The 16,875-nt window shown below is 40.8% G+C and overlaps 1 protein-coding gene across 3 annotated transcripts in view; it reads right to left on the reverse strand.

The window, feature by feature from the left end:
- The window catches only part of PCNX2 (pecanex 2), a 352,029-nt gene that overhangs the window by 241,050 nt on the left and 94,104 nt on the right, over positions 1 to 16,875 (reverse strand). For all 3 annotated transcript variants that reach the window (XM_063614016.1, XM_055234937.2, XM_063614015.1), the window contains exons 9-10: positions 12,776 to 12,911; positions 3,334 to 3,479 (exon numbers count right to left, since the gene is read on the reverse strand). In XM_063614016.1, coding sequence (XP_063470086.1) covers positions 3,334 to 3,479; positions 12,776 to 12,911 — 282 coding nt within the window. The remainder of the gene's footprint in view (positions 1 to 3,333; positions 3,480 to 12,775; positions 12,912 to 16,875) is intronic.

Below are 16,875 nucleotides of genomic sequence, written 5' to 3' on the forward strand. Positions count from 1 at the left end.
CTCCTGACCTCATGATCTGCCCTCCTTGGCCTCCCAAATTACTGGGATTACAGGCGTGAGCCACCATGCCCAGCCAGTTTTGCCATTTTTAAACAGAATGCCTTCATGTTTCCAAAAAAATGAACCATGACAACACAGTAGATACTTTAAGCAAGACTTTATTCCCCTATGAGATTTTAGGGTTTCTTTCTTTCCTTATTCCTCATGCTATATAAACAAAATCCAACTTAACACCAGACTTTTGTTATTGAAGCAAATAAAATCTCATCCCATTGGATCTTCTTGGCCACTAAACTGGGTTTACTGGCAAAACGTAGTTAATGATTCCATCCACGACCATGAAATGTGTTTCAGATAAAGAGCTTCACTGATTCTTTTCAATGGAAGGGGGTGGTAAGGGGGATGCATTCACACCAAGCAGACAGTCATTTCCAGATAAGCCTAAGCAGACAATCATTTCCAGATAAAACTTTTGGTGTCCGAGTTTACTGTCAAATTTCAGGAGCCAGGAGAGGTCCAGCAGGAGAGTTAAGGGTGAGCTGCAACTTCCTGACAGTACAGAGGGCCTGCCCTGGGGTGTGTCGGGTCCACACTGTCTCACTGGGTGACTCTTGTATGGACTCCCCATACAAGGTAGAGGGTAGAGAGGTGGGGTCATCCAGAGGTGAAGTGTTATCAGGTGAGTATGCAAAGGACAACGTAAGGCTGTTTTAGGATAGAGATAGGAAGGGGCTACAGGGCTGGATCATGTAGGCTAGGTAGAATAGGGAGGAAACTGAAGATGGCAAGGGCTGCAAGGTAAGAGAAATATGGTGGGGCAAATTGCTGAAGAGGACTGAGGAACATTTGAGGAAGTTAGAAAGAGATACGAAGGATGAGCAGAGACAGGATTATAATGTCAGGGGTGGAAGACTTCTGTGAGAGGATAAGATGCAGGGTGAGGCCATGGAAGGGAGTGGCAGAAACGGAGTCACAGGGGATGGCATGGACCACAGGGTCAGGGAACAAGGGGCCTGGGTCATTCGCAAGGATTCTGAGTATACTTCTCACCTTTCCGGTTTTTGCTCATATACCTGTTTTTCTACCCCACTAAGCTGATTTTTTTTTAGACAGGAATAATTGGCTACTTTGTGCCTAGCAGGTAGGCAATTGTAAACATTTAAAAAAAATTAATAGGCTATGTTGTTGAGAGACATTTGTGATTCACAGCAAAACTGAGGGGAAGTACAGAGTTCCCACATAGCCCCTCCCCACAGACACACGCACACAGCCTCCCCCACCATCAACATCAACTGATGAACCAACATTAACACATCATTATCCATCAGTATCACCCAAAGTCCATAGTTTACATTTGAGTTCACTCTTGGTGGTGTACATTGGGTTTTGGCAAATGTATAATGACATGTCTCCACCAAATGAGAACTCTAGCGAAAGTTCCACTGCCCTAAATGTATATAGATTATACCCATTTAACAGTTAGGAAACGGACGCGCTGAAAGGTTTCATAGCCATCCTAAGATCACAGCACTAATAAGTAGTAGGGACTGGGTTCAATTCCCAAGGCTGACTCAAGTCCAGGGATTCCCCACACCAGCTGAAGGATCTATGGATAAGGGAATGGTGCTATTTCTAGGTCATCCCTAAGCACAACATTTAAAAACCCATTGTGACTTGCCAGAAAGGTGATCACAATAACAAAAACATAAGCTTTTAAAAAGTGCGGTCATCCTCATCATCCTTCTTAGACCTCCAGTGGATTTCCATTGAATTTTTTTGTCACCAAGTAGATTTTAAAATAACAAACAAATCTATAGATATATTTATTTTTGTTTTCACATGAAGGGTTAATGCAAGCTAGTCCAACTTTCAATAATTTCTTTTTAACAGAAAATAATTAATATTTCAAAAATGCCTCATTTACCAGAATATACTATCTTGGATTTTTAGTTAAGTATTAAATGTTCCTTCTAAGTGTGTGCCCCTTGGGTAACACAGTGTTGTTAGGAAAACCATTATAACTCCATTCCCTGACTTGTGGGTCCTGAAATTTACTGTTGTAATTTTGCATGACTATAGTTTTTTTCATATGTGATCACACTATTTAAGACATTACTATAACAACCAGTCACTGGGGGACCAATGATAACAAGACAGGCAACCAGTTTTTCCACTGCCCCCAAGGGCTGGCATTAAACTGTGAAACTCAGCAATTGCTTATGGCAGCATTAGTAATAGCATCTGAAATTTTCAAGCCAACCGTGTAGTCAGCCCTTGAACATCATAAACTGTTATGTGCAAATTTTGAGGTAGGAAAAGATACAAATGAGAAGCCCCCACTCCTTAGGCCCATCTCCATCATGTTTTCTTTTTTCTGGGTTGGGGGGGAGATTAAGTTTTGCCCTTGTTGTGCAGGCTGGAGTGCAGTGGCACAATCTCAGCTCACTGCAGCCTCCGCCTCCTGGGTTCAAGCAATTCTCTAGCCTCAGCCTCCTGAGTAGCTGGAACTACAGGCATGCACCACCACACCCAGCTAATTTTTGTATTTTTAGTAGAGATGGGATTTCACCATGTTGGTTAAGCTGGTCTTGAACTCCTGACCTCAGGTGATCCGCCCGCCTCAGCCTCCCAAAGTGCTGGGATTACAGGCTTGAGCCACTATGCCCAGCCTCCATCATGTTTTAACTCACCTTAACTTCTCCTCCTCTTTCTCCCTACCTAGTAACCACAGCTCCAACCCCACAACATTTTGCTGTATGGAACAGTGGTAGGAGGAGGTGAGAAAGGGGAAAGGAGATTAAAAGAAAAATTAACATTCAAGTGAGTGTACATCAGATACAAGTGAGCAACAAGAATCCAAGGTGTCCGGGAAAGAGGCAGAAATCGCCCTACTTCATCTTCCCTCCTCTCCCCATGCCCACACCCAGTCAAGCCAGGCCCTGTGCTACAGATAGGCCTCAAGCTTTCCTACAAAAATGGGGCAAGACATGAGTACACCAAAGCATGCTACTGTGCCCAAACAAACCTTAAATACAAACCATTTCTTATTTCTTATTGTAACTTATTATTTCTCATTATCTCTTATTATTAATTAATACGTTAATTTATTATTAATATGAGTTACTTATTGTAACTCTCATTTCTCATTGTAACTGCTAAACTATAATTTGTTAAGTTGTCAGGATCTTATTGCTTTAACTTTAGGTTGTCAGCAAAGGAAGCGTACAACCTGAAAACGTGCAAGTGACAATTTTCTCTTTGAAAGCATGCAGTGGGCACTGTCACGTCCCCGGTGTGCCTTCCGACAGCACGTGTGCATGCTCAGTGGCTTACCGATCAAGTAATGCCAGCAAGGTCAGTCGATCGTACCAGACTTTAATCCACTTGCCAGGGAAAATGATAAATTTGTAAAACTGCTCTCGGTTAAATTTTCCTTGTGTTGAAGAACATGACGAGGCTTCCAGATCCTGACTTACATGCTTTTAGATACCAAAAGAAACAACAGAAAAAAGGGTTTCATGTTGTCATGTCATGGCCACGAATATATATATACATATACACCATAATTAAAAAATACAAAAAGCAGATGTTCAAATTCTGATATGTAAACCAACATATTTCATTTAAAATAAATACTCTAAGAAAAGGATAATGATCAACAAAAAGCGTTTTTCTTACCAACATACTTCAATTCCTTTACAATGTACCATTAAAATTATGCTACTCATCACATCAAAATGCTACTGCTCATTAAGGCCAAGAAACTGCTATAAAAATAGTTCTTATGAAAAGTAGGAATTCAATAAAAGATCTTAAATGACTTCATTTCTGAAAAGTGTGTTAATGCTGAGATACATATTCAAATTTTACTAAGAGTAAAAAGATTTTCATTGGCAATATCTAGGTTATTGGTGAAGCCTGCTATAAGAAAAACTGAAATATTTATTGAAAAAATCTAAATCGTTAAAACTAAAATGTGGAGAAATTTAGACCCAGATAGTAAAAGTTTTAACCCCTAATTCATCTCTTATTAGCTCTAATTCAGTGGAAAAGAATTCAATTTTGAAAAAAAAAATTAGTCTTCATTGATTTGCCTATCAAATACTTAATGAGGGATTCTTAGGAGCCTGGAACAAGGTTGGGAACACGCAGTTTTCCATGCAGTTCCCCTAGTGAAGATGTTGGTAATAGAATGTGTTTAGTTAATCCTAACAGTGAGGTCTCAGATGAAGTGGGGAGCCTCCTATTGGACATCCCCCCTGTGTTTTGTCTCCTGTTCTCCGTGTACAGAAGCTGTTAACACCAAAGCTCTCATGCAGCTCTTCCTTCACTGTTTGACCATTTGCTTGTCACTTCTTGCTACTATCTTAAGCCTTCTCTAGATACCCTAGCCCCCTGCAGAGCTTCTATTTCTAACCTCTATAGATCTTTAATTGTGGGTGAAAAACAAATATCATAAAATTTACCATCATAACCATTTTAAGTGTAAAGTTCAATAGTGTTAACGATATTCACATTGTTGTGCAACAGATCTCTGGAACCTTTCATTCTGCAAAACCGAAACCCTGTACCTGCTTAGCAACTCCCCAACTCCCCATTTACCCTCTCCCCAGCCTCTGGTAACCACCTTTAGGTACCTCATGTAAGTGAGATCATATAGTAGTTGAACCTTTTTGTGACTGTCCTCAAGCTTCATCCATGTTGTAGCATGTGTGAGAATCTCCTTTCTTTTTAAGGCTGAATAATACTCAATGTATGTATGTATCACGTTTTGTTAATCCACTAATCTGTCAATGGATATTGAAGTTGCTTCCACCCTTTGGCTATTGTGAACAGTGCTGCTAGGAGCATAGGTGTGCAAATATCTCTTTGAGCTCCTGCTTTCCATTCTTTTGGATATACACTCAGAAATAGAATTGCTGGACTATTCTAATCTGTATTTTTGTTTGGTTTTGCCTTGCATTTTTCCAACATGGATTTAAGGTTATGATTTCCTCTAGGCTGACAAACATAAGACACAGGAGATTAAAAAGAAGGGCAAAGACAAGAAAGGGATGAGTATGGGACAAAGAGCAGCAGTGGAGGTGACATTGACTTTTAAAGGACTTCTACATTTGTCTTTGGCTTACAAAGCACAAGGTTATATGTGGGCAGACTGCACAACTTTTTTCCTAACTTAGGGGAAGTCACTGATGTCAAAGTGCCTGGCATGCATTCATTACAGGCCACAGCAGAACTCTCCAAGAAGGCAAATTTTACCATCTCTCCATTTCCAGATGCTAATCTGCTTACTCAGCCTATGGAAAATAGAGTTATTCCAGATATCAAATATTAATGCAAAAGGCATCTGAAGGGAAAGTTGATCTATCATGAAGGCAATATACAGGATGAGTTGGACTGAATGATAACAGGAAAGTTGAGATTGTAAGTGCTGCTTGTGCCTGGAATTCTATTTCAACACAGAAGAGAGCTTTGCGGAAATTGCCTGGTGTCATCTCAGCAGGAACAGCTTCTTTGCATGACGATGAACTTGTGGTTTATAGTAAACCTCCCCCCACAAAGGAGTAAAAGGACTCCTTGAAGCCACATGGACAAAGAGTGTAAATAAGAACTAGGTGCACAGGAGCCCATGGTTTACTGTCCTTGTTATGTAAGAATCCACGTATGACACATAAACAGGTCAAGGGTAAGCAACAGCTAAGATGACAGCATTCCTTCCAATAGGAAGAAAAATGCCTTCTTAAGGCGGGGTTTCATATGATACCCTTAGCTGTTAGGAAAGTCAGTATGTAAAAAATTACATGAAGACTATGCCTGCATCTTTTTAAAAACTTATTAAAGATTCCAGCATACTGTGCTGTTTATTGCTGCTTAAATGAAAATCCTTGCTTAAAAACAAAACTCCTCAAAAATTAATGAAAAAAAGAAATGATTTCACTTCTTTTATGGGAAAAAAAGTTCATAAAATTTTATTTTTTGCCTTAGATATCAAAGAAGCCCAGAGCTACATGTTTTGGTGAGTAACAACAATTATTCTTGGCCTATTTTCTGGTACCAAATTCAAATTCAAATATTTTTAATCATTTTAATATCATTCGTGTTTTCACTCATCAAACAAAATAGTTATTGTGTAGGTTATATAAACAAAATGCTATATGTAATACATGTTGAAAATTGAAAACACAACAAGAGAGGGTTTCTACCTTACAGGGGTTTAGAAATTTCTGGGAATAGGCAAGTAAACCAGTCATGATAACATCATCACACATGCATAAACGTATCTACATCTGTATCTATGTATGGAGAGAGAAGTGAGTCATGAGAGAGTGTAGGACTGACATCCTGGGAGAAGGCACGGAGTAAAGGGGTCTTGGGCATTCCCTGGAGTGCATCAGCAATTAAGGGGCTCGCATAAATGAGGACCCTCAGTGGAGTCTGAGGAGTTTCATATTTATCACTTTTATCTTTCGCTCTAAGTGATCTAAATAATGAAAAAAAATGAATGCACGGACAAACTGACAAAAAAAGATGTTTAGGTCTCTGATTCATTAAGCCTTGCGAAAGAATAATTACGTTGCATTGCCCAGTAAGTTGGGCCTGCAAGTTTAATTCTGTTATTCTGAGAAAGAGCTTAGGAAAAGGGAGGACGAAGGAAAGGATAAAAGTTGAACTTAGGTTCTTTTTAAAAAACAAGATAATTGCATTTACACACACTTCCCATATGGATTAGTGTTTATATCATAATATCCAATGTTCATTTAATGAATTTGAATTATCAACAACAACTTACATTTATCAGTATATTCTTCTTAAGAAGGCAGGGAAGGATAGTGTACTTTTAGAAATATTTTTGGTGGAATTTTTGAAATCTAAGAATAAAAGACTATGTCTTCTGAGATACCTGAGAAATTCTACTGTTCAAATAATGCTACTTTCAAGAGTTCCAGATAACAAATAAGATTTTTTGATATTAGTAATTGCCACCAACTAGTAAAGTCATAATTTTGCCATATATTATCTCCAATCCTTAAAAGATCACAATAGCTCAGTTTCCTAAAAGAAACTGAGGCTCTGAGAGATTAGGCCACTGGTCCAAGGTCCTAGATTAGGAAGAGATTTGCTGGAAGCCAAAGTCTGGGCTCTTTCTACAATCGTGCTTAAGGGGGCCCAGATGAATCAACACATCAAGCAGTGCTCATCAGTAAAGAGAAAGCCACCTTTACAGTAAAACAAATTGTGAAAGAACAAGTTAACAACACAAATTTGAAAAACAAACTAGGTAATGGAAACTTTCAAAAATAAGATGAAGAATAATGGGTTACAAATAAAATGTTATTTAAAACAAACTTAAAGTCAGATTTGTGATTTTGAGAATGAACCATATCAAATAAAAACTAAAACAGATAATAGGCCCTGTTATGGGAAAGAGAGTAAGTGATCAGCTCTATAGAACCTCCCCAAAGTCAGAACAGGCACAGATGGTTTTAAATTATTGGCCTCTTTTCTGGGGGGCGCAGATATTGAAAATAATTAGAGGTTCTCAGGTTCTCAGAAGGTATCTGTAGATTTTACCTGAAAGGGCAGGGGAAAGGGAGAAGGAGTAGAAGAGTGAATAGTAGGCAGAGGAAAAAGTGGTCCTTTGGGGAACTACGTGTAACTCCTAACAGCTATCAAACTCAGCACTGGGAAGGCAGGGTTGGTAGGGACTCTGGTGTCAGAAGTAGAATTTTGAGAAATCACAGCAGTGGCTGCCAAGGAGGATGTGAGCATTGGAGACCCTAATAGTGACAGAAGGACAACTAGGAAGGAACACTGGGTCAGGGTCCCTTCAATGCCCCAAGTTCCAGTACTCTCTGCACCGCAGTTTCCTTAGATATTCAACCCCCAGATGAAATAATGCCTAACCTGAAGACTTCTCTTAAAGATAAAATGACATCAAATATGAGAGTACCTAGCCCAGTGCCATGCACATAACTTGTGTTCAAAACATACAAGTGGAATGTGAATTATATCTGGATGTGAACAAAACTTTGAGGGATAAGACATATTTTTTAAAAGTAGAATTATCCTATTATAACAGTGGCTATGTTTAGCAGCCAAAATTCATAACAAATCATGTAGATTCTAAACCTACTGCAGATAGTCTCTGACTTACAATGGTTCAACTTATGATTTTTTAACTTTCCAATGCTGTGAAAGTGATAAGCATTCAGTAGAACATCAATAAATCATATGAGATATTCAATACTTTATTACAAAATAGGCTTTGTATTTGATGATTTTGCCCAACTGTTGGCTAATGTAAGTGTTCTGAGCATGTTTAAGGCAGGCCAGGGTAAGCTATGATATTCAGTAGGTTAGATGTATTAAATGCATTTTCAACTTACGATATTTTCAATTTATGATGGATTTATAGGGACATAAACCCATTCTAAGTTGAGGAGCATCCGTATTTAAATGAACTTCTGAACATGATAAATGAAAAAGACACAAATGTTAATTTTTCTTTTTAAAGTATTAATATACTTTCAAATAAATGAATATATATGATGAAAAATAAATGTTACGATATTATAACTGATGTCTCCTCTTTTTTATCTCTATAATTATTTCAACTGTTTCATCTTTTAGTAAATGCCAATATTCTTATAAGTTCTTGTTAATGTTTTAATGATAGTAAATTGTGATGTAAATGCTACCTTTATATCTACCTAGAATAACAGTCAGCCAGGCCTAGTACTGTGCTCATCTTTGCAATTCTCACCAATTCTCATCAGTTTAGGACCAATGAAATGCTTGACCTTCATGCTATCCATAATGATAATAATAATAATAATGCCACTATCATAGACTTGCATAGAGCTTTAAAGTTTACAAAACACTTTCACATACAATACTATCTCATTTTTTAATGTAAGACAAGCTGAATGAGTTGGAGACCATATCCAGGTGAGAGTAAATGGAAGCGGAAAATGCCGTATTCCTACAGATCCTATGCTGCCCTTGGGTAGACTACACCTGCCTCTCAACCATCAGTATAATAAACAAAATGCTTCAAGGTGATTACTCAGGTACTGGCCCATAACATACTGGGACAACGTAAGATTTTAAAAACCATGGTAATGAGTCTACAGAATATACTCTGTGGGGCTAGAAGCACATGATGGATAAACTCAGTGACAGAGAAGTACCGGTTTATAATGTGGATTCATGCAACATTTTTAATTGGCAATATTCAAAACCCCTGAACGCCAATCTTGAGTTCAAACAACAGGTTTTCACCAATTCCAACCATGCCCCAAGCTCTGCCCTTCCCTTTGTGCTTGAGAGCTAAACTCTACAGCTATGAAGATGAAAAATAACCTCCTCTTCTCCTTTGTATGTGTGTGTATATATATATATTTTTTTAAGTGACCAGCCCTTCATAAAAGTGACAGCCCTTCCTAGGAGCTCCCCTTTCAGGGACACTTCATTCCCTACACACATACTGTATTTGTACCAGGGAGGAATTTCAGACAAGTCTTCCACTGGCCTTGGCTCACCTCCTGACCACCCGCCCCTTAGAGCCTGCAGAATTCCATCCTTTGCTAGAAAGAGCTTGCAGAAAGTTGTGGGGAAAGCACTCCCAGAGCTCATGTGCCGCACTTGAAGGAGAGAGGCAGGGAAGATGGGGGAAGGAGGGGATTAAAGTCTTGTCTTCAGAGCCTTATCTCCTGCTTACTTTTGCTAGTCTCTTCTGAGAAATAGCTCCCCTGTGCCTCCAGGCTCCAGTAACACCGAGCACACCTGCTTTCAGCCTCACCTCCAGGCCCCTCTGGCCAGGTCGTTTCTCTGTCTAGATACTCTTATCTCCTTTTATTTGGTTAACTCTAACTCATCCTCCACATTTCAGCTGAGGTGTCACCTTGCTGAGGAAGCCTCTCTGATCCCCTATTTCCTGGCCTGGAGCTTCTCCTGTGTCCCACACCACCAGAGCCTATTCTAGTCAGAATTTCTGTCGTATAGAGTTGAATTGGTTGACTGGCTGTTAAACTTCTTGTAGGCAGGGACTCAGTCTTTTCACCATTGTATACCAAGCTTCTAGCACAGAACTGCCGGCATAGCCAGCCTACAGCAAATATTTATTGGATAATGAGCAGAAAACCTATTTAATTTTTGTTTTGTGGCTGAAACCTAATTTAATTTCCTGGTGATATCAATTATATTTAGAAATCAAACAGTAGAACTACACTTTTTTTCCCAGTATGATACTTTGTAAATATTTTCTTAGGGTCTAAACATGAGCCTGGTTAGCAATCTTCGTTTTTCCTCCTCCATACCCATATATAATAGAATATAGAACTTTAAAAATTTTTACTTAAAGTAAGTTTAAATGGTTGAAGCAATGAATTTGGTTAAGTGTCTAACAATAAAACACTACAGATGAGTTGAGTTTTTATGCATCATCGTGACATTTATAGGATTACAAATGTAAAATAAGGAATGGCAGGACTGTTTCTGATTTATTCTTGCAGTATTTACTTATTTTCAAGTTTCTGCTCTAACGGGGATATTTTTGAGATATTAAATCAGTGGACGTATACTTTTGGTAATCTAAAGTTTCCAGTTTCCTCTAGCTCTTCTAGTCATGAAATCAATGGCGTTCACATCTTCCCAAGCTATCCTGATACTTTCATGGAACCTTCTTAAAGGTTCAACACTAATGTTCTGGAGGGTGGTAGGGAGTTAGTGCTTCCGGGCTTATCTCAGGGGAAAACGCAAGTTCGTCAGGAAAGCCCGTATTCCACAGGGCCCCCACATACTAGTGCTGTGGTGAGAACTACATACTGGCAGCTGGGGGTGGGGCTGGGCAGAGCTCACAGACCTTGTACAGGCTGACGGTGTATGCAGAACACAGCTAGGGCAAATGGTAGGGTCTCTGGTGGTCAGTGAGTGGCAGATCCAGCACCTCACCCGAACCAGGCAGGTACAACACACAGTACACCCGGTGAGGTGACTGGACTAAGGGGATGCTCCCCTCCTCGGAAGTGCTCCTCCCAGATCCACTTCCACCCTCAGGTTTAGGAATCCTATCCCTAACACACAGAGGCCCTGGAAAGGAGGAGAAGGAGAGCCTGAATACATGAAAGAGAAGAGAATAAACTGTCCCAAAAGACCAATTCTTTGAATAAATTAAACACTTGTTCACACAGAAACTCCAAGACTGAAAGGGCTGAGTTACCCTATTAGCACATTTTTGTTTGTTTTGAGAGAGGATCTCACTCTGCCACCCAGGCTAGAGTGCAGTGATGCAGTCATAGCTCACTGCAGCCTTGAACTCCTGGGCTCAAACCATCCCTCCACTTCAGTCTCCCAAAGTGTTGGGATTACAGGCGTGAGCCACTGTGTCTGGCAACTGGCACTTTTAAGTTAAGTCGTCCCTACACTCCCCACATCAACAGGAATAAGAGCTCACAGCAATATGTGGTCAGCTAAAAGGTAACTCAACATTTTCTTTGCACAGCTGGGTAATGGTGCATAGATTTCAACCCACTGTATTTTGTGTTTGTTTGTTTGTTTGTTTGAGACAGAGTCTTGGTCTGTTGCCCAGGTTGGAGTGTGGTGGCACGACCTCGGCTGATTGCAACCTTCACCTCCTGGGTTCAAGCGATTCTCGTGCCTCAGCCTCCCAAGTAGCTGGGATTATAGGCACATGCCACCGTGCCAGGCTAATGTTTGTATTTTTAGTAGAGATGGGGTCTTGCCATGTTGGCCAGGCTGGTCTTGAACTCCTGACCTCAGGTGATCCATCCACCTTGGCCTCCCAAAGTGCTGGGATTACAAGCGTGAGCCACTGCAGCCAGCCACATTGTATTGTTGAGCATCCTTTGGAAAAATGTGGCTAAGCAATCATAATAATATATATATATAATTATATTATTTTTTCAAAGATGACCTTTTCTAGAATGAACTGAAACATTTCCAGGAAAAAGGTAAACAGAAATAAAGAAACTTGACACTCACATGACATCATCCCATCTACAATCCTCTTCTCCCAATCTGTACCAATGGAAACCAATCTTTCTTCAAGGCCTAACCGAAGTATTTCTTCTTCCAAGAAGCCTTCCCTATTACCCCTCCTCCAAAATGCCCAAAATTGAATCTGCAGCTCTAACTACATGTCTGCGTGTTTCACTAACCTCCCATGTTATCCCTGGCTTTGAATCCTTGGCTCTGCCTCCCAAGAGTCTCATTAAAGGTTGACTGGATAAATGAATGAACATTAATAAGTTATCTCTTAGTAAAATAATGAAAGGCTTCATATTTTTAGACCTCTTGATGATAATGTCACTTGCCCCAAGAATAAAGTCTCCCTTTAAGTCAAATATTTAAGAATCTCAATATTTAATATACAAGGCAATAATACATTAAAAAAAAGAAAAAAAACAGATACTTTCCAAACCATGGGAGAAAAAGGCAACCTAATCCAGTGAGCTCTTGTGAGACTTATGCATCTTGGCAACCAAAAATCAATGTGCATGAATTTCTAATGTATTTGAAAAGCAATGGAGACAGTGGCAATCCTGTTAATATCAACCCAAGGTTAGCTGCTATCTATCTGATTTCCTTTCACATTCAGTCAGTAGACTGCCTTGCAGTGATACATCAACAACCCAGCGATGCAAAATTCAGGGAAAGAGCTGACTAATCTTGTCAAGTAATCCAACCTGGAAAAAGGTTTTAAGATCCCCTGTTTCTAGAACATCCACAAACAGCAATTCTGGAATGTACGTACCCGTGGGGCTTCTGACTGGGTCCTGCGAGCCACCATCAGTAACAGCTGTTGCTGAAGGGCACTGACTGCAGGGTCCCCAGAAGACGGATCTTGACTCTCAGAAGTTGTGGTACTGGAGGAGCTGACCTGCATCTCTCTGAGGATGGGGAAAACAAAAGCTTTGGTTACCTGGTAATACCAGAAGTCATCTATTTATTATACACAAACACAAGGACAATAGGGGCCCAAAGCAGGTAGTGGATGAGTCTTTACAACCTTACATAAACAGTTAAGAGTTTAAAATTATGTATACAAGGCTACCTTCAGGTAGAAGGTCAATTACTCTGCATACATTGAAATTACTCAGGCTGCCCAGAGTTGCAGTGTGTCATAGGGCAGGTAGGTAGATACCTGGTGTTCTACAGATGACAACCTTAATTTTTTAAAATATTTAATGGCTGGGGAGGCCTTAGCAACAAGTTCTAGCCTCACATTTTGTAAAAACAGTGGGCTTGATAATTCTCCAGATACCAACCAGGAAGAAACAGAGATGAACACCTCTGCTACCTGACTGCATCTCCTCTCCACCACACCCCAAAGCAAGGTAAATACATATTAGACAAAAGAAATGTGTTGGGTAATTGATCAAGAGGACATTACGGAATTAGTTGTGATCTATATCTAAAATAGTTTTATTATTTTTAATCACACACAGATTGACAAGACTTAATAGTAAGCAATCTCATTTTTACAAAGGAAAAAATCCTGGCATTTTTTTCCTTTGTCTCAGAAAGCAAAAACTAGGACATACTTCTCTACCTGATTTTCTAGTAGGGTATCTATAAGTTTTAGGAGACAATGTTGGCTGCCTACTCAACAGGCATGTCTCACAGAATGTCTCCTAACATAACTCCATTTTATTAAGTCATCCAAGACTGTGTGCTTTGGAAGAGACATGAGGTCCTTCCCTAGCCCCAGGGAGAAATCCTGGTCTTTAAGCCATTCGCCCCGGCCAGAGCTTGGCTTTGGAATGAGAAAGAAACACAACTCTAAGAGGTCATTGGGGAGCAAAGAAGAGTTGGCTGGGATTAAGAGAGCTCTTGGACAAATTTTTCTATAGTTCTTAAGTAGTAACAAAAGTAAAAGACAGTCTTTCTCCAGGCCTTTACATGATTCGTGAATAGTAAATACTGCCATCATGAAGGACAAACTTGAGTACTGGAGAGCTGAGTGATGGAAGGGAACTAGTTTTTTGATGACAGCATTAAACCTCTGAATTCACCAACCTTGAACAGATTATATCTTTGGGCTTCTTATGTTCTGACATAATACATCTCATCCTGCAGCCCATTTTGTTACAGAAGGTTACTTGTAGCCCAAATTACACTGTCTAACACAGGCTCCTTAAGAATGCAGATGCTACAGTAACATAATTCCCTTCTGATTTATAATCTACATCTTTCATGATAAAGTTTCTGACAATCTTTTGGATGTTTCTTTTTCCTAACTCCTTCCTATCATATTCATAAACACACCAATAGCTTTTCTGTGTGAATGGTGTTTAAAATACTGTCATATAGCTGGGCGCAGTGGCTCATGCCTGTAATCCCAACACTTTGAGAGGCTGATGCAGGAGGATTGCTTGAGCCCAGGAGTTCAAGACCAGCCCTGGCAACATAGTGAGACCTAATCGCTACAAAAATAGAAAAAAATTAGCTGGGCATGGTGGTGCATGCCTGTAGTCCCAGCTACTTGGGAGGCTGAGGTGGGAGGACCACTTGAGCCTGGGAGGTCTAGGCTGCACTGAGCCATCATCACGCCACTGCACTCCAGCCTATGTGAACAGAGTCAGATCCTGTCTCAAAAAAAAAAAAAAGCAACTTTCATACACACATGTAAATAAACATAAACTTCAATACACTCAATAAAGTCTTCATATAAAGAAACACTTAGGAAACATAATATGATTAAGTCAGGGTTTAGGAAATGAACCAGGTAGAGTAAGTATGTTGAGTTTGAAAACTTAAAAATCGGAGGGTGGAGCCAAGATGGCCGAATAGGAACAGCTCCGGTCTCCAGCTCCCAGCCCCAGCGACACAGAAGACGGGTGATTTCTGCATTTCTGCTTGAGGTACCGGTTTCATCTCACTAGGGAGTGCCTAACAGTGGGTTCAGGACAGTCGGTGAAGCACACTGTGCGCGAGCCGAAGCAGGGCGAGGCATTGCCTCACTCGGGAAGCGCAAGGGGTCAGGGAGTTCCCTTTCCTAGTCAAAGAAAGGGGAAACAGACGGCACCTGGAATATCTGGTCAGTCCCGTCCTAATACTGCGCTTTTCCAACGGGCCTGGAAAACGGCACACTGGGAGATTGTGTCCCGCACCTGGCTCGGAGGGTCCTATGCCCACAGACTCTTGCTGATTGCTAGCACAGCAGTCTGAGATCACGCTGCAAGGCGGCAACGAGGCTGGGGGAGGGGCGCCCGCCATTGCCCAGGCTTGCTTAGGTAAACAAAGCAGCCAGGAAGCTCGAACTGGGTGGAGCCCACCACAGCTCAAGGAGGCCTGCCTGCCTCTGTAGGCTCCACCTCTGGGGGCAGGGCACAGACAACCAAAAACTCAGCGAGAACCTCCACAGCCTTAAATGTCCCTGTCTGACTGACAGCTTTGAAGAGAGTAGTGGTTCTCCCAGCACGCAGCTGGAGATCTGAGAACGGACAGACTGCCTCCTAAAGTGGGTCCCTCACCCCTGAGCAGCCTAACTGGGAGGCACCCCCGCAGTGGGAGAGACTGACACCTCATTCAACCGGGTACTCCTCTGAGACAAAACTTTCAGAGGAACTATCAGACAGCTGAATTTGTGGTCTCACGAAAATCCGCTGTTCTGCAGCCACCGGTGCTGACACCCAGCCAAACAGGGTCTGGAGTGGACCTCTAGTAAACTCCAACAGACCTGCAGCTGAGGGTCTTGTCTGGTAGAAGGAAAATTAACAAACAGAAAGGACATCCACACCAAAAACCCATCTGTACATCACCATCATCAAAGACAAAAAGTAGACAAAACCACAAAGATGGGGAAAAAACAGACCAAAAAAACTGGAAACTCTAAAAAACAGAGCACCTCTCCTCCTCCAAAGGAACGCAGTTCCTCACCAGCAACGGAACAAAGCTGGATGGAGGATGACTTTGATGAGTTGAGAGAGGAAGGCTTCAGACGATCAAACTACTCTGAGCTACGAGAGGAAATTCAAAACAATAGCAAAGAAGTTAAAAACTTTGAAAAAAAATTAGAAGAATGGATAACTAGAATAATCAATAGAGAGAAGGGCTTAAAGGAGATGATGGAGCTGAAAGCCAAGTTTCGAGAACTACGCGAAGAATGCAGAAGCCTCAGTAGCAGATGCGATCAACTGGAAGAAAGGGTATCGCTGATAGAAGATGAAATGAATGAAATGAAGAGAGAAGGGAAGTTTAGAGAAAAAAGAATAAAAAGAAATGAACAAAGCCTCCAAGAAATGTGGGACTATGTGAAAAGACCAAACCTACGTCTGATTGGTGTACCTGAAAATGATGGGGAGAATGGAACCAAGTTGGAAAACACTCTGCAAGATATTATCCAGGAGAACTTCCCCAATCTAGCAAGGCAGGCCAGCATTCAGATTCAGGAAATACAGAGAACGCCACAAAGATACTCCTCGAGAAGGGCAACTCCAAGACACATAATTGTCAGATTCACCAAAGTTGAAATGAAGGAAAAAATGTTAAGGGCAGCCAGAGAGAAAGGTCGGGTTACCCACAAAGGGAAGCCCATCAGACTAACAGCTGATCTCTCAGCAGAAACTCTACAAGCCAGAAGAGAGTGGGGGCCGATATTCAACATTCTTAAAGAAAAGAATTTTCAACCCAGAATTTCCTATCCCGCCAAACTAAGCTTCATAAGTGAAGGAGAAATAAAATACTTTACAGACAAGCAAATGCTGAGTGATTTTGTCACCACTAGGCCTGCCCTAAAAGAGCTCCTGAAGGAAGCACTAAACATGGAAAGGAACAACTGGTACCAGCCCCTGCAAAAACATGCCAAATTGTAAAGACCATCGAGGCTAGGAAGAAACTATAGCAACTAAC

Source organism: Symphalangus syndactylus, chromosome 19 (assembly GCF_028878055.3).
Source record: "Symphalangus syndactylus isolate Jambi chromosome 19, NHGRI_mSymSyn1-v2.1_pri, whole genome shotgun sequence".
In the NCBI taxonomy this organism is placed as follows: Eukaryota; Metazoa; Chordata; class Mammalia; order Primates; family Hylobatidae; genus Symphalangus; species Symphalangus syndactylus.